We start from the raw sequence: 23,227 nt of genomic DNA on the forward strand, positions 1-23,227 counted from the left end.
AAGTATTTGGTCAGAAACAAAACTTCATCTCATTACTTTGTAATATATCCTTTGTTGGCAATGACAGAGGTCAAACGTTTTCTGTAAGTCTTCACAAGGTTGCCACACACTGTTGTTGGTATGTTGGCCCATTCCTCCATGCAGATCTCCTCTAAAGCAGTGATGTTTTTGGCTTTTCGCTTGGCAACACGGACTTTCAACTCACTCCAAAGGTTTTCTATAGGGTTGACATCTGGAGACTGGCTAGGCCACTCCAGGACCTGGAAATGCTTCTTACGAAGCCACTCCTTCGTTGCCCTGGCGGTGTGCTTTGGATCATTGTCATGTTGAAAGACCCAGCCACGTTTCATCTTCAATGCCCTTGCCGATGGAAGGAGGTTTGCACTCAAAATCTCATGATACATGGCCCCATTCATTCTTTCATATACCCGGATCAGTCGTCCTGGCCCCTTTGCAAAGAAACAGCCCCAAAGCATGATGTTTCCACCACCATGCTTTACAGTAGGTATGGTGTTTGATGGATGCAACTCAGTATTCTTTTCCTCCAAACACGACAAGTTGTGTTTCTACCAAACAGTTCCAGTTTGGTTTCATCAGACCATAGGACATTCTCCCAAAACTCCTCTGGATCATCCAACTGCTCTCTAGCAAACCTCAGACGGGCCCGGACATGTACTGGCTTAAGCAGTGGGACACGTCTGGCACTGCAGGATCTGAGTCCATGGTGGCGTAGTGTGTTACTTATGGTAGGCCTTGTTACATTGGTCCCAGCTCTCTGCAGTTCATTCACTAGGTCCCCCCGTGTGGTTCTGGGATTTTTGCTCACCGTTCTTGTGATCATTCTGACCCCACAGGGTGGGATTTTGCGTGGAGCCCCAGATCGAGGGAGATTATCAGTGGTCTTGTATGTCTTCCATTTTCTAATTATTGCTCCCACTGTTGATTTCTTCACTCCAAGCTGGTTGGCTATTGCAGATTCAGTCTTCCCAGCCTGGTGCAGGGCTACAATTTTGTTTCTGGTGTCCTTTGACAGCTCTTTGGTCTTCACCATAGTGGAGTTTGGAGTCAGACTGTTTGAGGGTGTGCACAGGTGTCTTTTTATACTGACAACAAGTTTAAACAGGTGCCATTACTACAGGTAATGAGTGGAGGAAAGAGGAGACTCTTAAAGAAGAAGTTACAGGTCTGTGAGAGCCAGAAATCTTGATTGTTTGTTTCTGACCAAATACTTATTTTCCACCATAATATGCAAATAAAATGTTAAAAAAACAGACAATGTGATTTTCTGGATTTTTTTTTCTCAGTTTGTCTCCCATAGTTGAGGTCTACCTATGATGTAAATTACAGACGCCTCTCATCTTTTTAAGTGGTGGAACTTGCACTATTGCTGACTGACTAAATACTTTTTTGCCCCACTGTATACCTTTATCATGTCTTGTAGACATATTCCTTTTCAGCTATACGCTTTCCAGGAATATCTGAATATGGATTTTTGCAAAAATATAAAATATGTCAATTAAAATGGTATATTTGTGTGATACTGTCCTAAGTTCATTGGATCCAATAAGAACCATTATATAATGAATCACAACAAAGCTATCATGGTCATGGTAAGATACCATGCTCCCCAACACATGGATTTCATTTAGACATTTGTTATTTTGTCATTTAATAAGCAATGTGAATTCAATTATTTTGAAAAGGCCTACTTTTACCATAAAATTGATGTCTGAGCAACAACTACAGGTAAGACAGGGTCCAACGATCCTTAAAACATTTTCATGCCTTTCATTTTGTATTGTGAATTTTGGTAGAAATGGATGCCAATTCTGGATGACATAACCAATTGTTATTCCTGGGGGAGACTGAACCTCAAGCTATGAAAGAAAACAAAAAGAACAATGGTACAATATAGAACAATGTAATACATTAGGTTATTAGTACTCCTCCTATCAGGAGTGAAACTCCTAAGCCCAAGAGTCACATCTCATCCTTTGATAGTAGGCCATTGGATGAGGACATTAGACCATCTTTTTTCCATATACAAGAACTGATGGCTCTAACCTGTTATGAAAGGCAATTCAGAATCACGATGGACATGGAGGTCAGAGCACATACAGTGAACTGACAATAACCCAAAATAATAGAACGAGCTCTGAGACGTGGGAACTCTGCAGACCGCAATCCCTAAGCCTATCAAACCACACTAAAGGTAGCCGTGGAGCGCTCCTGACCAGAACCTAGGCGCCTCGTCACAGCCTGAGAAACTAGCTAATCCTGAAGATAGAAAAATAAGCCTACCTTGCCTCAGAGAAATTCCCCAAAGGAAAAGGCAGCCCCCCACATATAATGACTGTGAGTAAGATGAAAACACAAACATAGAGATGAAACAGATTTAGCAAAGTGAGGCCCGACTAGCTAAACAGAACGAGGATAGGGAAGATAACTTTGCGGTCAGCACAAAAACCTATAAAAAACCACGCAGAGGGGACAAAAAGACCCTCCGCACCGACTAACGGTACGGAGGTGGTCCCTCTGCGTCTCAGAGCTTCCAGCAGGCGAGAAAAACCAATAAAGCAAGCTGGACAGAAAAATAGCAACAAAATAACATAAGCAAAACTTAGCTTTGCAGAGCAGCAGGCCACAGGAATGATCCAGGGAAAAAACAAGTCCCACACTGAAACATTGACAGGAAGCATAGATCAAAGCATCAGGTGGAGTTAAGTAGAGAAGAAGCTAACGAGCTCACCAGATCACCTGAGGGAGGAAACTCAGAAGCTGCAGTACCACTTTCCTCCACAAACGGAAGATCCCAGAGAGAATCAGCCGAAGTACCACTTGTGACCACAGGAGTGAACTCTGCCACAGAATTCACAACACTAACCCAACACAAACTCCTTTTTTTCTACAACTATGCAAATCAAGGCAAACCTTCCACATTTCCTGACCTTATTTTTCCTCACTGACACCTTCTAGGAGAACTACCGTCATATCCTCATTGCTTCACTTCAAACCCCAATGTCAGTCTGTTATTATAAATCCTCCCCTCAATCTTTGTGTTTCTTGCCTATCTTTTCACATTTTTCTGCCTTCACCTAGGATGTTCCAAACACCATTATTATTAGCTACAGTTTTGGATATTGCTCATAACATTTCAAAACTATTTATTTATCTGCCATAAAGTATTGCATAGTATCTCTTTTATTACTGAGTTCTTTTATTGTATACAATTTGTAATGCTGTTGGGTGTGGACCCACTGTGCCACGGGCTGGGCTAACCCTGGAGGGGCGTGACTAAATGTCTACCGGGTATTCACTAGAGCCTCTAATGGTGAGGATAGGCTGGGCCGCCGGTAGACACCAGGACAGTTCCTGGGACTGCAGCAGCTACCCGGAGGGTCAGAGACTCGGGTACAGGGTACAGGAGGGTGAGACAAGCGCATAATCAGACAGTCCGTGGTTGGAGCAGGCAGCACAGGTTCAGAATTCATAGCCAAGGTCGGGATCGATAAGGATAAAAGAGAAGGCAAGCAACAATAATAATAATAATAATATTTCAGGCAAAAAATTAAATTTAGATTTTTTTTCATTGTATTAATAAAAGGTGCAGTGACTAAAAAGTTACACTTCTGGGGATTACCATTTTGGTTTAATTGATGCATGTTTTGACAGATCATACTTTTGAAGATGCAGAAATGAAAAATATGCTTTTTTTCAGAAAAGGAGGGTTGATTTAAGCTGTTATATTTTCATTTTGATCACCAACACAATAGATGCAAAGTACTTAGGGAAGGTAGGAAACTGTTAGTAGATGTATACTTCAGAGAAACATTAATAAGTGATATTTTGTAAAATTTCAAACGTTAAAGAGGCAGAAAAATTGTTAACAGTTTCCTGGAATGGTAACCTATATAAATTGAGATTAACAGTAGTAAAATTACTATTTTTATTGAACACATTATTTTTTATTTGTACAAATCTTTCTAGTCCTTTTATATCCCAGGTGACTGTGCTCTTAGGCCTTCTTCACAAGTCCGTTTTTATGTCCACATGCAGTCTGTTTTTAAAGGACTGCAAATACGAACATACGCATACCCAATATATTCAATGGTGGAGCATACATTTCAAGTTTTTCACACGGACTCTGTGTCTGCGTGAAAAACCCGCAGACATGTCAGGTTTTTTCACGCAGCACAGACAAAATGAGTGCTGCATACTGTTAACACACAGATGACATTCGTGTGTCATCAGCATGACATGTACCGGTGCCAGGAAGGAAGCCGTATAGTTCACACTGATCTCAGGTGCCATCCGGCTGCTAAAGGCAGCACTTATTATTGTCCCCTGCTCCTGCTGAGATCAGTGCGACCAGGAGACAATGATGGGAGTTGTATTCAGCAGCAGTTGGGTAATGCCTGTGTAAAATAAATAATAAAATGAAAAAAAAAAAACGGCATGGGCTCCTGTGCAATTTTGATAACCAGCAGGGGGCTGATTTAATCTGGTGCCTCTCTATTTATGAACTTACGAGGGACCCCAGAAAAAAGACATAGGTTCACCCTATAAGCGTAAACCTTTAAAGGCTATACAGAGAGCAGTAGGTTGATATTATAAGCCTGAGGAGTCAGAGATATTGCCCACTCAGTCTACCAACATCAGCTCTCATCCACTCCAGAAATGGTGCATTTACAAGTTGTGCCAAAATCTGGCGCTTAGTCTTGCTCTTCCCACTTGCCCTATAGCGGCGGCACGTGGGGTAATATTTGTGGGGTTGATATCACCTTCGTATTGTCAGGTGACATCAAGCCGAGGAGTTAGTAATGGATAGTGTAAGATTGCTGCCGGACACATTCTTGAGGGGAGATATATATCATCAAGGATGGTAGCTTTGGTGCTGTGAGCTCAGGAAAGCATGCTCCAGCACATATAGTGCTGAGAGAGCTATTAGGGCATTTCAGAACCGGGTTTTACGAGCTGTCAAAAGAGATGGGTGGGAATGACTGCTCACATATCCCCACCCCATGGGCATGGTTTTGCAGCTAGAACAAGTGCCTCATTCAATGTCTGAGTCTGGAGATGTGTGGATCTTCTGTGTCGTGGTCTGTGCTAAGCCCATAAAAACTGGACACTATTCTGAAAGGGTGAACCCGGAACATTCTATGGACTTGTGTTTTCACTTTGTGCTGGAAAAGGCTGTTCTTTTGTTTGCTTTCCTGAGCGGTTTATTCAGTCTTTATAAACCTGCCTGGACATTTTAACGAAACCGCTTCCTGTGCCAATCTCAACCGCAGCTGAGTGAGTACAAACAATACAATAATACAATATTTACAATAGTTATATTGTAAAAAAAGACACAGCCAGAATACATTTCTTTATTTGAAATGAAAATCTACACCCTGTTTTACAAATGCATTTTAAATTAAAAAATAAAGTTACACTCATCTTACATCCATTCTATTCGAGGCCTTGTCCCCTGTAAAAAAAACTGAAAATAATAAACATTAAAAATACTCTCCTTACGCCTAATCCTCTGAAGCCCATGTCCCCTGTAAAAAAAAGCAAAAGTAATAAACAACCATATCCCTCACCTGTCCAAAGTGCAGCTAAGCCATACTGTCCCACTCCGTAATCAATCTCTGCGATGTGTAGTTTTCAAGCTAGACGGTGCCATGATGCGAGCATCCACGCTGAAAACCATGGGAGAATGAGCGTCAGTGACTAATGTTGATGTCATAGAGGTCACAGTCGGTCAGTGAAGCTGCTTTCCCATACTTCACTGTGAGGTGCCCGATGAACTGCGGTGACCTTAATGAGATTACTGCAAGCACCATGGGAACATCTTCCCAGTTTCTTCCCAAGCACAAGTACGCTCTGATTTCTGCATGAGCAGGAGGTGATGATGAGAACTGCCGGCACCTAGGATTAGCGCGAACTGTACTACTTTTCTCAGACAACATTATGTACACGGATGTAACACACGGACACCCTGACACAAGGACACAAGGACAGCAAACACAAACACAGAGATGGCACATGGATGGCTGTACTGTATGTATGTAGAAAAGCCGCTGAGGTGGTTTTCCTTTTAGGATGCTGCCCTTCCCGTGGTTGTTCCTTCCCGGTGAAAGACCTGGCTATTTATTGCTTGCGTTGAGAAACACGTGATGGTGTCTCCGCAGCTTTTCTACATGCATTTGCATATTTCCCATAAGGGATGGGGGCAGTGTTCTGCATCACTGCGTTGAGAAACACGTGATGGTGTCTCCGCGGTGTTCAATGTTTTGATCTCCACTCTAGGAGAAAACTAACTCTTAAGTATTTACCACATGTATATTACTGTAAAGCCACACTCACACGTTCAGTATTTGTAAGCCAAAATCAGGAGAGGAAACGTACTTGTGCATTTTCCCATACTCGTGGTTTTCGATAAAGAGGAAATGTTGGAAACTGAGTGACTACATAAAACTAAATTCAGATAAATTCATATAAAATATAAACTGCATAAATGAATAAAGATGTCAGCTTTACCTTGTAACTTTTCAATACTTACTTTTTGCAGGCAGCAAGGAGTGAGACAGCAGGTGCATCTAAGGGGTCTCAATAATCGTATTATTTCTTGGCCCCTGTTATCAGTAATCACTATGGCAAAGGAGCGGGCGCCTCCCCAAAAATATCGATTGCACCAACTGTTTTCTTCTGCTGCAAAGTACACCCGCTGACCCATGCTGTTTTTTATTTCATATTTATTGTTTGTTTCAAACCCTGTGATAACTAAAAGAAAATACTTGTACAATAATGACACAATTAAATTGTATGTGTAATAATGAAAAACATATAAGAGGTGCCTCACACAATATCTCACTGACATTGGGCCAGTTATAAAAACTGTTGGGCTTGTCATATCCAGTTGGAATCTAAAGGGTTGTCTGGTACGTTATATTGATGGCTTATTTTTAGGAAAGTTAATCAATATCAGGTCAGTATGGGTGCGACAACCGGCACAAACAGCGATCAGCTGTTTTCAGTGCAGTGACAGTTGGAAATGATCAGTTGCGGAACTGAATTGTACAGCCACTTTGGCTGCATAGTCACCACAATGGGGTATTGCAGATCCACGCCTATTAATTTGACTATTGGTGGATGTGTAGTACCAGCCATTATCCACTATACAGTTGATGAAGCTGACAATTCATATCTAATTGCTGGGGGTCTAACACTAGGGACAGCCCCTGATCAGAATGAATGGGAAATAAGTAAGTGGGACAGATGCCGGATTCACACCAAGTATGGTCCATTGACTGGTTGCAGATCTTCTGACCTGAACTTGATTTCCTCATATATGCTTATGGGGCTGTTGAGTTTGTGTAAGTGACCTGCAGCCTGGCCTTGATTTACAAATGTGTGATTGCAGCACAACCCCTTCATTCTGCTGACATTTGCACAAAAATTTCTGTCATACAAAAATACACTTCGGGGGGACTGTAGTAGATTTACACAACAATTTAGTGACTTTTTAAAAATTTGCATTTCATAAATTAGCCTAAAACATCTGGAGAAGCCAAATTGACATAAAAATCTGAACATTTACTAAATAACCAACGAAAAGTTAAAAAATTGCGCAGAACCTTTATGGAATTTGCTGCAAATGTAAAAGTTTCTAATTGACAGATATTCAAATAAAGAAATGGCGAAAATTCAATAGTGAATGGAGCGCCAAGTGTTATATATCGGACATAGCTAATATTATTGGGGGACTCTCACTAATATCTTCCTGCTCTAAAACCATTAATAATGACACATAATATAATGACACATCAGAACCTTTTGGAGACAACGATGACTTAGTAGAGATGCAATCCCGGATTCCATGTGTGAAGATCTCATGAGAATATTATATAGAAAGTATTTCTGCCAAACGCAATCCGATATTGTATGTAGGAGCTGTGAAATGTTTTGAAAATTTGACCTTTACCTGACTCTTGTAAATTAGTTAGAACTTTGGCAGATTCCTAGGCATCACTTGTTTTACTACCAAACAAACATAGTAGAATAGTAGATTTCGACATCCTCACTTGTGTAGACTTGTGAAAGTCAGATCTTACAATGAGCTCTTATCTATTTACACATAGAGAGCTGACTCCATGGTGGTAATGAAGATATAATAGGACTAGTTTACAAACCTAGATGCCCATAGCAACATCACACTTGTCCCTTAGATATGGTTATTTAACAGTCATGTTTGCCAGATCCAAACATATCAATCCTTACAAGTACAGTAGCAATGTACCCTACGTGATGTTTAACCCTTTGTTGTGGTTAATGCCCTGTAAGAGTACATGTGTAATAGCTGAGTATTGTGCATGTAATACATGCATGTGCTGTCTGAGAGGTGGGCCACATGTGGAGATGGACGCTCAATGCTACCATGCATTCCCTTCTAGCATCGGCCAACATATATAAAAGTGCCAGGGTAGGCACCATTGGCCAGTTTGGGCAGACACCAATGTTTGTCAGTGAAGAGGGTGCCGACTGTATAATCCAATTATGCAGCCGTTGACTAGAGGAGCGATTTGAATGATAAGAAAGCAGAAAAGGGTTCAAACCGAAGAACAACTGGCAAAGGGCAGAATCAGAATCAAAGTGCTAAATGAGTGAAAGAAGGGTCAAATAGGCCAAGGGTTAATCAGGGTGGTCATCCTCGGGTTAATCCAAAGTAAGTCTGGAAAGAGTTGGGTCAGAATCAGTGATGTAGCCAGGTAAACAGGTAATGACCAGCCGATCTAGATGCACTTACACACTTAAACCTTGATCTACCATTCTCTGCTACTGGTTACTTTAGGACTGTGACGTCCAAACAATGGACAGCACAGGTAGCACCATGACTTCACCGCATCTCTCAGCCTGATCTTGCACACTTGCTGGTGGAGTTATTTTGATCCACCAGCAAGCCACCTTTTTTAAAGGAACCCTTTAGAGCATTGCATTTTTTAGGAGCACTGGGAACAGTACTACTATTTGTGGAGAACTCATGGGACATTACTACTATTTGAGGGACACTCAACTCACACACATTATTCCTATTTTGGGCTCAGCGTGAACACTATTATTTGTTATGTGGGCACTGAATGGTCATAATTAATTTTTAAGGATGCATTCAGAGGGCACTATTTCTATTTGGAATATTTAGGTGACTTTATTGCTTATTAAAAAGGCTTAGAAGGGGAATTATTACTTTGTAGGGAGCACTCTAGAAGCATTATTACTTTATAAGGGTCATTCAAGGGTAATATGCTATAGAGGGTACTCAGGGCATTAGGGGAATTATGGCACACTTACTTTTTAGTACTTTCCACCTTCTGAAGCCTAGAATATGTCAGTACTGTATTTGTCATTAATAGTTGTGGGGGCATTGTCTATCTGGCATTATTGTTTTCAGGTACACTGCCACTGTTGCACATTTTTTGAGGGTATTTAATGACACCAATGTTTCTAAAGTAAAGTGTTTTAGGACAGTCACTGTGACAGCAGCTTATCTAACAGGAAAACAAAAAGATTTGGAGTTGAATTCAGCTGAGAGGCCCCGATGCCGATCAGATGGACAGAAAGTTCTGTTGAAATTGACAGGTTCGGATCACTTTCCATAAAGTGTGTTGGGTTTTTTAGTGGTTGTAGATGGAGAAGAAAAGTTCTGAGATTGAATATGGGCCTGTAATGCTCATGCCCTAAATTAGTGACCATTAGCCTAGTACAGGCAATGCCAGCCTGCCGCATCTGCAAGCACTAGTGATGAGCGAGTGTACTGGTTGCTCGGGTTTTCCCGAGCACGCTCGGGTGACCTCCGAGTATTTGTTAGTGTTCGGAGATTACTCTTTCATCGTCGCAGCTGAATGATTTACAGCTATTAGCCTGTTTGATTACATGTGGGGATTCCCTAGCAACCAGGCAGCCCCCACATGTACTCAGCCTGGCTAGTAGCTGTAAATCATTCAGGTGAGGTGATGAAACTTAATCTTCGAACACTAACAAATACTTGGAGGTCACCCGAGCATGCTCGGGAAAACCAGAGCAATGAGTACACTCACTCATCACTAGCAACCACCTGTGATGCATTTTTATATGGCCAACACCATTGATCATACCAGTAGCTTCACTATGCCAAATCAGTGTAATCATGAACTATAGCGAATGGGCTATTCTGTAAAAAGACCCAAATTAATTGGTTTAATGTTCTAACCTATTAGGCTGCATGCACTGCTATTGGCAATCACCTGCTGTGAAATATTTTTAGAGACTGTTCTTGCTATATATTGCTACCAAGCTCTGTGCCTCAATACTATAATATAGCTGCCATGCCTTTATTCACCATTATGTATAGCCAACAAGATCTGTGCCACTATTCTGTGTATAACCCTTAGATTTGTGCCTCCATTGAGATTCTGTAACTACAGTACTATGGCGAGTTGCCAAATTATCTGTGTCAGAAATTGTGCCATCCTCAAATGGGGCACCATGTTTAGGGTAAAACATTAGACAGTAAAAACTGACTGGTTTGTACAAGAATTGGTATATTCATAATGTCTGCTTCCCTTCTCTTCTGTTACACTCCAGTATTCAGTGTATGTAGACCAGAATTCACGTACACTAGTAATGATGTAATTGTACTTAGAGACAAACTATAGACTCCAGATGTGTCATATCCATATTTTAATGAGTGATGAGAAGCTGCACTGTGGTCTACACCAGGGGTCCCCAACTCCAGTCCTCAAGGCCCACCAACATGTCATGTTTTCAGAATTTCATTAGTCTTGCCCAGGTAATAATTGCATCACCTGTGCAATGCAAAGGAAATCCTGAAAACATGACCTGTTGGTGGGCCTTGAGGACTGGAGTTGGGGACCCCTGGTCTACACAGGCGATGTAGCATAAGTAATAGTAAACAGAAAAGTCAAAAATTTCATTAAAATAGATAAGAAACGAAGACCTCACTGATGGTATGGCGTGTAATAGCATCAATCAGCAAATGAAACGGTCCTTATTTTTATCTTTGCTACTGGGAACCCATCTTCTATGCCACCTTCTATTAGACTCTACTATGAACAGTTTTCTTCCATTTTGTTTGCTTAGCAGAATCTTACAAGTTGGTTGTTGTTTAGAAAAAGACCCCTAAATTGTGCTGCTCCCACCTTACTGACAAAATACAGATGGTCCCTTGTACTAATATATGGAATCAGAACCACCAAACCACAGCTGCCTACAATGCTGGCGCCAGCCCAAAGTGATTCCGTGTGAATTGGTGGTTGTTTCACATGATGTTGTAACAGAAGAAACATTAGCGTCTTTTTCCTTACTTACCTTCCAGTAGTTCTGTTTGTTGGTGAATGATTAGTTGATCTATCTGTAAAAATACCAAATATATGAAAACATGAAAATAATAACTGTATCAAAGCACCAAGAAGTTGCATGCATGAAACCTTCTACAGAGACTTTTCTAACTGTTTTACTGCCTTAAAGTGTGTTGCAGAGTGCGGCTTCTTGCAGTCACCTCTGTACTTAGGAGAGCTTCAATCAGCAAGATATCTTGAGTAAACAGTATTTACTTCATACTGGATAAACATGAGATACAATTCAGTGTCACACAGTCCGTGCACTGAAGACAACACATTCATGAAGAAAAGCAAAACCGAAAAAAAGAAAGCAACCAACCACTGAGAGCTTCCCTCCCCACATTACAGCAAGTATATTACTTTACACACTATCGCCATCTGCTGTCTGGTTAGTATAAAGTCCTCCTTTCACTTATAATAAGTCCCAATCTGTTGCATATGCCAACACCCTTTCTCAACAGTAAGGACTTATTCAATCAAACCCAACTTTTTTATTAGTCTCTGATGTTTATCAGCATTCAACGCCTTCGTGAAAATGTCTGCTGTCATTTCTTCAGTAGGACAGTACTCTAACTTCAAGACTCCTTGTTCCTGATGATTTCTCAAGAAATGATATTTCACATCAATATGCTTGGTTCTTGGATTGACTCTTTCCATCTGAGCAAGAACAAGACATCCTTGATTGTCCTCTTTTAGTTTTTTTGGTGCCAACTGTGGTTGTCCTAATTCTGTCAACAATTGTCTTAACCACAGTACTTCTTGACTCGCATGTGCTGCTGCAACATATTCTGCTTCTGTTGAAGATAGTGTTACAATTGACTGTTTCTTACTTGTCCAACTTATTGGTCCACCTGAGAGGAAAAAAATATGTCCACTGGTAGATCTTCTGTCAGTTGGATCTCCAGCCCAATCTGCATCAACATATCCTGTTAAAATGCAATCATCGCTTGTGGGTAATTTCAGCTTAACATTGCTAGTTCCTTTCAAATAACGTATTACTCTCTTCACGGCATTCCAATCAGCTTTATTTGGTTTTGATACCTTTCTACTCAGGATTCCTACTGCTGCTGCGATGTCTGGTCTTGTAACGGTCGCTAGATACAGTAGTTTTCCTATTGCTGTTCTGTATTCTTCATTATTTGGTAGCATATTTTGTTCACTGTTCATCTCTTTGAGATAATTAGTTTCCATTGGAGACTTTACTGTTTTTGCATCCTTTAATCCAAATTTTTCTGTTATGTCTTGAATCAAGTGATTTTGATTCAGTAGGAAACTTCCATCTTCTTCTCTTTCTACTTGTATTCCTAGATATTGTTTTACATTTCCCAAGTCTTTGAATTCGAAATGTTGCTTCAGGATTTTTAGAATATTTTCGTTATCCCTTTCTTGTTCAAAACAAATCAAAATGTCGTCTACATATATGAGTATGTAAATCCATCTATTAATCAGCCTTTTTGTGTATAAGCATGGATCGGCTTTGCTTCTTTGAAATTTTTCATTTGTAAGTACTTCCGTGATTTTGTCATTCCACGCTTTAGCTGCTTGCTTTAAACCATATATGCTTTTCTGTAGTTTACAAACTTTGTTTGGATTTCTTTCATCTTTGAATCCTGGAGGTTGTTCCATATCAATGTCTTCTGTTAAATCTCCATTCAGAAAAGCTGTCTTTACATCCAGATGTCTCAGTTGCATCTGTTTCATTGCTGCAACTGTAAGTAAAGTTCTTATTGTAGTGTGTTTGACAACTGGAGCAAATGTCTCATCATAGTCTTCTCCTACAGGCAGTTTAGATATTTCTTCCCAAGAAGTAGGCTCATAGATTTTTCTTGTGCTTGTCTTGTATGAGAGACGTTTTGGTGGTTTTCCTTTGTTCTCTCTCATTGAACGTCTTGGTTCTGTGTCTGTTTGTAGTTGTGATTCTTCACTTTCAGTATTTTGTTCTTCATTAACTTCTGCTTCTTTCTCATCAGATATTTCTTCAGTTGTGTCATTATTGGCTTTCTCATTTTTTGTTTCAACTGAAATCATAATGTCTTCATTCAAATCTTCAATGAATGTCACGCTGTTACTCACCGTAACTCTGTCTGTTTTGGGATCTAGGATTCTGTATCCTTTGCAATTTTCACTATATCCAACAAATATTCCTTCCATGGATCTGTTTTGAAGTTTGGAACGTTTTTCTGTTGGAATGAATATGAAAACTTTACATCCAAAAACTTTTAAATGATGGACACTTGGTTTCATACCTTGCCACAGTTCATATGGAGTTTTCGTCAGTTTTCTGGAAAAAAGTCGGTTCTGTAGATAAGTAGCTGTCATTGCTGCCTCACCCCAATATTTCTCTGGTAGTTTGGAATCAGTCAGCATACATCTTATCATCTCTGTTAGAGTTCTGTTTTTCCTTTCTGCTACTCCATTTTGTTCAGGTGTGTATGGAACCATTTTCTGGTGTTCTATTCCATTTTGTCTTAAGTAATCTTCTATTCTGTGACCTGTAAATTCACCTCCATTATCACTTCTGATGACAATTGGCTTCCTTTGAAATTTGTTACTTGATCTTGTTACATAGTCTACAAGTTTATCAAAAACTTCACTTTTGTTTTTAATTAAGTATGTGACTGTGTATCTTGAGTAATCGTCTATAAAAGTCAACATGTATCTATTGCCTCCTGATGTAGTCACTTTCATGGGTCCACATACGTCAGTATGCACCAAATCAAGTGGTCTTTCGCTTTTCATCTCACTTTCTTTTGGAATAGATATCCTTGTGGCTTTGGATTTTATACAACAATCACATCTTAAGGTAATTGAGCAATCTGATATCTTTAAATCTTTTGTCAATTCTTTTCTCTGTAGTTCCCTTATACTGTCAGGGTGTCTATGTCCTAGACGTCTATGCCACATGTGAATACAGTTTTTTGTGATCATGTGTACATACCTTCATCTGTTCCTTTGGTGTGTCAAAATGATATAATTGTTCATCTGCCTTGACTTTGGTTATCACCTTGTTTCCTGCAATAATTGCACACTCATTGTCTTTAAATTTCACTGTAAGTCCTTTTGCTGTTAAACGTTTCACAGATAATAATCCGCCTTCCAATTTTGGAACATACAACACATCTTGTACAAGTATCTTTGAATCTTGCCCGAACTTGTTTGAACAATTTAGCATACCTTGTCCGATACCTTCTGCGGTTATTTTGCTTCCATCTGCGAGATAAATGGCTTCTTTCTTATCTAAATCAAGATCAGTAAAGAAATTCTTGTCACTTGTCATATGACTCGTTGCTCCTGAATCAATAAACCAACCAAGTGATGATTTCTTGTCTGTTACTTTAAATGTGCCATTCCAATTATTCTCACATGAATCGGAAATTGTGTTTTTTACTTTCTCTGTATGCTTTTTATGTCGTAATTTTTGTTGTTCTGCTTTCCATATGGTACAGTCTTTCTTTAAATGACCTTTTTTCTTACATCTGAAGCATTCTCTTGTCTCTTTATTATAGGGTTTTTGAAATTCTGTAGCTTTAAGAGCGTTTTCACTGTCCTTTTCAGTAGAAGAATCATTTCTTTGTTCTTTTCTTCTCTGATATTCATCTATTAGTCTTGTTTTCACAAAATCTAATGTAATGTCAGTTTCTGGTCTCGTCTCAAGGGCATTTATCAAGGCTGTATATGAATCTGGTAAACTGCACAACAATATAGCTGCTACATGACTTTCTTTAATATCTTCAACAATAGATCTTAGCTGTGATATCACTTCCATCATTGAGAATATGTGCTTCTGCATATCGTCATTTGCACTCAATCTCATACTGTACAGCTTTCTTAATAAAAATAACTTGTGATTCAAGCTAGGTCTTTCATACAGTTTTCTTAATGCTTCCCACATTCCCTTAGCTGTTTCTTCATTTCTTATATGTATTAATTGAGCATCATCCACTAATAAGCTAATGGTGGCTCTCGCTTGCATATCCTTCTTATCCCATGTCTGATTATCTTGATCTGGTCTTGCTGTAACAATTACTTCCCATAGATCATCCTTAGATAACAACATCTCTACTTTGAATTTCCATAACTGATAATTTTCACTATTCAGTTTAGCTACTGTAAATTTCAGTTCTGTGTTACTCATCATCTTTATATAGTCTTACTTGTTTAGAGAGTTGTTCTGAAGATATTCTCCTGTATGTCCTGTGAATTCTCTGCAATTATATCCAGCTCCTGGGATGCTGAATTTCTCTGTCACTCTGTATCTGGATTTAGTTCCTTCTGTTTACAGAGCTTATCTGTGTGCTCCGTTATCTGGGCTATAAACCAGGATCTTTCTGCCTGAGCTTGTAGTGCAGACCTGTAGTGTCTGGGGTGCCTGGAGTGCCTGGAGTGTCTGGGGTGCCTGGGCTGTCTGGGGTTATCTGGGCCCATAACCTGTTGCAGAGTGCATCTTCTTGCAGTCACAGCTGTACTTAGGAGAGCTTCAATCAGCAAGATATCTTGAGTAAACAGTATTTACTTCATACTGGATAAACATGAGATACAATTCAGTGTCACACAGTCCGTGCACTGAAGACAACACATTCATGAAGAAAAGCAAAACCGAAAGTAAGGAAACAACCAACCACTGAGAGCTTCCCTCCCCACATTACAGCAAGTATATTACTTTACACACTATCGCCATCTGCTGTCTGGTTAGTATAAAGTCCTCCTTTCACTTATAATAAGTTGCATATGCCAACAAAGTGAACCTGTCAGCAGGATTGTGCACAGTAACCTATAGACAGTGTCAGGTTGGTGTCGTTATGCTGATTAAAATGATACCTTGGTTGATTAAATCCATCTTGTGGTTGTTGTTTCATCTTTATTTTCAGTTTTGAGTTAATGATACACTCGTGCTCTGGGGCGGACTGTGGGGGTCTTCATGTGGTGCTCTGATTAGTTATTCATACTGATGGCTTCTGACAGGTCACTGATCCCTCACTGACCTGCCCTCTAGTTTACACAATGAACATTATATAGATTTTTTTTTTAAATCACCTTCTGCAGGCAGGCGCCTGCGGCACTACAGCTTGATCACACCTATAATGTGTCTTTAACCCCTTTCTGACCTCGGATGGGATAGTACGTCCGAGGTCAGATCCCCTACTTTGATGCAGGGCTCCGCGGTGAGCCCGCACCAAAGCCGGGACATGTCAGCTGTTTTGAACAGCTGACATGTGCCCATAATAGGCGCGGGCAGAATCGCGATCTGCCCGCACCTATTAACTAGTTAAATGCCGCTGTCAAACGCAGACAGCGGCATTTAACTACCGCATCCGGAAATGACGTCATCGCCGACCCCGTCACATGATCTGGGGTCGGCGATGCGTCTCCATTGTAACCATAGAGGTCCTAGAGACCTCTATGGTTACTGATCGTCGGTGGCTGTGAGCACCACCCTGTGGTCGGCGCTCACAGCACGCCTGCATTTCTGCTACACAGCAGCGATCAGCAGATCGCTGCTATGTAGCAGAGGCGATGAGTTGTGCCTGCTTCTAGCCTCCCATGGAGGCTATTGAAGCATGGCAAAAGTGAAAAAGAAAAGTTGAAAAAAATGTTAAAAAAATAAAAAAAAATAAAAGTTTAAATCACCTCCCTTTTGTCCCAATCAAAATAAATCCATAAAAAAAATATCAAATCTACACATATTTGGTATCGCCGCGCACAGAATCGCCCGATCTATCAATTAAAAAAAATCATTAACCTGTTCGCTAAACAGCGTATATATATATATATATAATATTCATTATGCAAACTAGGGAGCAGGTCACTGAGGGATCAGTGACCTGTCAGAAGCCATACTGCTGAATAAGCAGAGCGCCATATGAAGACCCCCACAGGCTCTCCCCGGAGCACAAGCATATCATTAACTCAAAACTGAAAGTAAAGATGAAACAACAACCACAAGACGGATTTCATCAACCAAGGTATCATTTTAATGAGTGCAATGGCGCCGAGCTTACACTGTTCACAATTCTCCTGACAGGTTCTCTTTAATTACAGCTAAAGTGAAGCTTAGCATATCAATAAATTCCAAGTCACACTGAAAAGTTTTATAATATATGGGGACAATGTCTTAACAAGTATTAGCGCAATAAAGGCAAAATCTTTTTTAGGATATTAAGTAAAAGTATGGTGAAGTTATATCTGTCACGATCCATGTTCTGATCTGTGGCAGATCTGGCCTCTCAGATTAAAACTTTTTTCTTTTCAGGTCATCAGAGGTTAATGCAGTTCCCCCCTCCCCCCGTGGCCGCTGGTGTAATTACATTGCTGCCTAGTCTGCTGATGTGGTTGGTGACCACTCTCTCCATCCTTCAAAAGGTCACCTAATGCATCAGCTGACTGCTGGTTATACAGGTCTTTTTGGAGACCAACCTAGCAGGAGACAGGAGCTTGCCGAGTGCTGTGGTTCTTCAGCTGAATACTGATATATGGCGCCTTACTCTGCTGTGCAGTGCATTGCAGCAGAGAAAGCTAAGTGTGGTGTTTATTGATTCTTTGTCCCTTTGCTGTCTGTAAGTTTCCCCTGTGTTGTATAAGTGCAGCGGTGGGACCTGTGCTTTCACCTGCCAGTTCCCTACTTAGGGATAGGTGCAGGGCAAGTGAGGGATTAGGTATCCTGCTCGGCGACGGGGTGAAAGAATCCGTATAGGGACAATAGAAAGAGCAGAGCACATCCTCAAGTGAGTGCAGGAGGAGTCCAATTCCCTGTTCCCTACCAACAGGGCCCACAATTGTTAAAGTGTCCCCGGTGTACCCTTGCGTGTTTCGCTGTTTTTTGACTGACCTCTCGTCGGGTTGTCACACTAGGCAGATCTGGCCTCTCATATTAAAACTTTTTTCCTTTCAAGTCATCAGGGGTTAATGCAGTTTCCCCCCCGAGTGGCCGCTGGTGTAATTACATTGCTGCCTAGTCTGCTGAAGTGGTTGGTGACCACTCCCTCCATCCTTCAAAAGGTCACCTGATGCATCAGCTGACTGCTGGTTATACAGGTCCTTTTGGAGACCAACCTAGCTGGAGACAGGAGCTTGCTGAGTGCTGTGGTTCTTCAGCTGAATACTGATGACTGGTGCCTTACTCTGCTGTGCAGTGCATTGCAGCAGAGAAAGCTAAGTGTGGTGTTTATTGTTTCTTTGTCCCTTTGTTGTGTGTAACTTTCCCCTGTGTTGTATTAGTGCAGTGGTGGGTCCAGTGCTCTCACCTACCAGTTCCCTACTTAGGGATAGGTGCAGGGCAAGTGAGGGATTAGGTATCCTGCTCGGCGACGGGGAGAAATAAACTGCATAGGGACGATAGTAAGAGCAGGGCACATCCTCAAGTGAGTGCAGGAGGAGTCCATTTCCCCATTCCCTACGGACAGGGCCCACCGTTGTTAAAGTGTCCCCAGTGTACCCTTGTGTATTTCGCCGTTTTGTGACTGACCTCTTGTCGGCTTGTGTCACGCTAGTACAGTTACTTCATGACAATATCTATATCAGCTGCTATGGGGCCCTTGACATTAATGGGGTCTTGGTCTCCTAGCATGTGTTATCCAATCTCCGCAGTCAATACTGCTCCACCCATCCCACTAAAGTTTGGCATGGTTAGGAATAATAGTTGTAATGTTATCTTATTTTCTTTCTCCACTCCATGGAGGATATATATTAGGGCTTATTAGGTCTCTTTAGGGAGAGTCTATTATGAACTTGGGCAACAGAGGCATAACTACAATAGATGCTGGGGTTGCAATCGCACCCGGTCCCTGGATTCTAATGGGCCCAAAAAGCCCCTTTGTCCTATTTAAAACGGCCAATGCAATTGGACTTGCAATAATTGGGAACCTCGTTGGAGCTTTTGCATCAAGGCCCATAATCCTCTTGTTATACCACTGGGGGGGTGCCATATTGGTTTATTTACTGTGTCAACCTCTGCAGAAAGTTAGGGATTACTAGGATTATCCATCATAAATGTTGTCATTTATTTACTCCAACATATATTTTTCTAGGTGGAAATCATGTAGTATACTCTCCGGTCTATATCTATTTGTACTTTATATAGTTACCTCTTTTTATGTATATTTAATAAAGATATATCATTTTAGTGGGGGGGGTTGTTGTTTTCTTTTAAAGCAATGTCAATGTGATTGCAAGGCCCCTGGCAACCCAAATCAGCAACCCTCACTGCCCTGCCAGAGCCCACAGATCGTCAATCAGCTAGAGATCGATTCTGTGGACAGCACAGCTTCAAGGTAATGGGGCGCAAGGGGTCTAGAACCAAATGTAATTTTGGGTTAAGATGGTCTTGATGCTGGGGACTAGTGTCATAAGCCTGGAATGGGTTGATATCATAACTGGTAACAACACCTACTGGCTGCACAGCACTGTTAAAAACCCATAATATAAAGAAAACTGTGACTATATCCTTCGGATCGGCAGCAGAACCATGGCTGCTCATTCAACCCTCTGGTGAATGGCTATATTAGTATGGACTACTCTAAAACTCCTATTGATGATGGGTAAAGTAGTATAGCAGCATATACTTTTGCTCATTTGGAACGCATAGCTCTAACTGCGGTGGTTATTACCACAATGAGAAAATTATAGTTCTTCAGGCATATTCCAGGTGCCTTCTGGGAGAAGCGAAGTCTCCCTAAGCTAGAAGATCGTTGGGTACAGCCGGGACCAGCTGCTTCGAAAGCATCACCAAACCAGGGATTCAAGCTTCAGGAGGCTAATTTGCATATTCCAGGTGCCTTCTGGGAGAAGCGAAGTCTCCCTAAGCTAGAAGATCGTTGGGTACAGCCGGGACCAGCTGCTTCGAAAGCATCACCAAACCAGGGATTCAAGCTTCAGGAGGCTAATTTGCATATTCCAGGTGCCTTCTGGGAGAAGCGAAGTCTCCCTAAGCTAGAAGATCGTTGGGTACAGCCGGGACCAGCTGCTTCGAAAGCATCACCAAACCAGGGATTCAAGCTTCAGGAGGCTAATTTGCATATTCCAGGTGCCTTCTGGGAGAAGCGAAGTCTCCCTAAGCTAGAAGATCGTTGGGTACAGCCGGGACCAGCTGCTTCGAAAGCATCACCAAACCAGGGATTCAAGCTTCAGGAGGCTAATTTGCATATTCCAGGTGCCTTCTGGGAGAAGCGAAGTCTCCCTAAGCTAGAAGATCGTTGGGTACAGCCGGGACCAGCTGCTTCGAAAGCATCACCAAACCAGGGATTCAAGCTTCAGGAGGCTAATTTGCATATTCCAGGTGCCTTCTGGGAGAAGCGAAGTCTCCCTAAGCTAGAAGATCGTTGGGTACAGCCGGGACCAGCTGCTTCGAAAGCATCACCAAACCGCGCGCCGTAATTTTTGCCTGTAGGACATTATTGCAAGAGAGCTTGGCTGAGTAGATTACACAAGAAGGAAAACACACAGCAAGTCAGCAGGATCTAGGAGCAACATGGCAGATGTGACAACCTACATGGTGAGCTGCAGCATGTGCTACATGTTCACAGATCGACCACAAGAAGAATCCAATTTCACCTGTCAGAAGTGTAGACTAGTGGCCCTTTTAGAAGAAAAGGTGCGGGGTCTGGAAGAAAGAATAGCAACTTTGAAACTCATCAAAGAGAATGAAGACTTTCTAGACAGAACAGAAGCATCTCTACTGGTCACAGAAGGTGCAAAAAGTGTCAGAGAACCTCCAAAAGCAGATGAGTGGAAGCATGTGACCAAAAGAAGCAAGAAGACCATGGAGAAATCACCAACCACACAACTGAAGAACCGATATCAAATCTTTGTAGAGGATGAAGATGGCACACCTAAGAATGAAGCAATACCAGCAAGCAAAAAAGAAAAGGGCACACAGCAACAAGTGACAGCAAAAAGTACAGCCAAGAAGCAACGAAGAGTGGTGGTGGTGGGAGACTCACTACTGAGAGGCACCGAAGCAGCCATCTGCAGACCGGACATAACTGCAAGAGAAGTATGCTGCCTTCCAGGTGCGATGATCGAGGATGTGACCGATAGGATACCAAAGCTCTTCAGCTCCAAGGACGTCCACCCATTTCTTCTGATACATGTTGGCACCAATGACACGGCAAGGAAGGACCTACCGACAATCTGCAAGGACTTTGAAGAGTTGGGGAAGAAAGTAAAGGAACTGGATGCACAGGTAGTTTTTTCTTCTATCCTTCCAGTAGACGGGCATGGCACCAGGAGATGGAACAGGATCCTTGATGCAAACAACTGGCTAAGACGATGGTGCAGACAACAAGGATTTGGATTCCTGGACCACGGTGTGAATTACTGGTATGATGGACTCCTCGCCAGAGACGGACTACACCTCAACAAACCTGGGAAACACACATTCGCCAGAAGACTCGCTACACTCATCAGGAGGGCGTTAAACTAGAAGAAGAGGGGACGGGAAGAAAAACATTAGACTCGAACAAAGACGACCCAGGAAAACATACTCAGAAGGGAGGTAAGAACATTTCTAAAACAATCCACAGTGAGGAGATTGGAACAAAACAAAATCCTCTAAACTGCATGCTCGCAAACGCCAGAAGCCTGACAAACAAGATGGAAGAACTAGAAGCAGAAATATCTACAGGTAACTTTGACATAGTGGGAATAACCGAGACATGGTTAGATGAAAGCTATGACTGGGCAGTTAACTTACAGGGTTACAGTCTGTTTAGAAAGGATCGTAAAAATCGGAGAGGAGGAGGGGTTTGTCTCTATGTAAAGTCTTGTCTAAAGTCCACTTTAAGGGAGGATATTAGCGAAGGGAATGAGGATGTCGAGTCCATATGGGTTGAAATTCATGGAGGGAAAAATGGTAACAAAATTCTCATTGGGGTCTGTTACAAACCCCCAAATATAACAGAAAGCATGGAAAGTCTACTTCTAAAGCAGATAGATGAAGCTGCAACCCATAATGAGGTCCTGGTTATGGGGGACTTTAACTACCCGGATATTAACTGGGAAACAGAAACCTGTGAAACCCATAAAGGCAACAGGTTTCTGCTAATAACCAAGAAAAATTATCTTTCACAATTGGTGCAGAATCCAACCAGAGGAGCAGCACTTTTAGACCTAATACTATCTAATAGACCTGACAGAATAACAAATCTGCAGGTGGTTGGGCATTTAGGAAATAGCGACCACAATATTGTGCAGTTTCACCTGTCTTTCACTAGGGGGACTTGTCAGGGAGTCACAAAAACATTGAACTTTAGGAAGGCAAAGTTTGAACAGCTTAGAGATGCCCTTAATCTGGTAGACTGGGACAATATCCTCAGAAATGAGAATACAGATAATAAATGGGAAATGTTTAAGAACATCCTAAATAGGCAGTGTAAGCGGTTTATACCTTGTGGGAATAAAAGGACTAGAAATAGGAAAAACCCAATGTGGCTAAACAAAGAAGTAAGACAGGCAATTAACAGTAAAAAGAAAGCATTTGCACTACTAAAGCAGGATGGCACCATTGAAGCTCTAAAAAACTATAGGGAGAAAAATACTTTATCTAAAAAACTAATTAAAGCTGCCAAAAAGGAAACAGAGAAGCACATTGCTAAGGAGAGTAAAACTAATCCCAAACTGTTCTTCAACTATATCAATAGTAAAAGAATAAAAACTGAAAATGTAGGCCCCTTAAAAAATAGTGAGGAAAGAATGGTTGTAGATGACGAGGAAAAAGCTAACATATTAAACACCTTCTTCTCCACGGTATTCACGGTGGAAAATGAAATGCTAGGTGAAATCCCAAGAAACAATGAAAACCCTATATTAAGGGTCACCAATCTAACCCAAGAAGAGGTGCGAAACCGGCT

The 23,227-nt window shown here is 41.4% G+C and overlaps 1 protein-coding gene across 1 annotated transcript in view; it reads right to left on the bottom strand.

Annotated features, from left to right (window-relative positions):
* LOC138637841 (phospholipid scramblase 2-like) overlaps window positions 1-23,227 on the bottom strand; it is a 58,650-nt gene that overhangs the window by 12,943 nt on the left and 22,480 nt on the right. Inside the window, exons 2-4 of the mRNA XM_069726765.1 lie at window positions 11,353-11,395; window positions 6,551-6,771; window positions 1,716-1,877 (exon numbers count right to left, since the gene is read on the bottom strand). Coding sequence (XP_069582866.1) covers window positions 1,716-1,877; window positions 6,551-6,771; window positions 11,353-11,395 — 426 coding nt within the window. The remainder of the gene's footprint in view (window positions 1-1,715; window positions 1,878-6,550; window positions 6,772-11,352; window positions 11,396-23,227) is intronic.

This window comes from Ranitomeya imitator, chromosome 5 (genome assembly GCF_032444005.1).
Source record: "Ranitomeya imitator isolate aRanImi1 chromosome 5, aRanImi1.pri, whole genome shotgun sequence".
In the NCBI taxonomy this organism is placed as follows: Eukaryota; Metazoa; Chordata; class Amphibia; order Anura; family Dendrobatidae; genus Ranitomeya; species Ranitomeya imitator.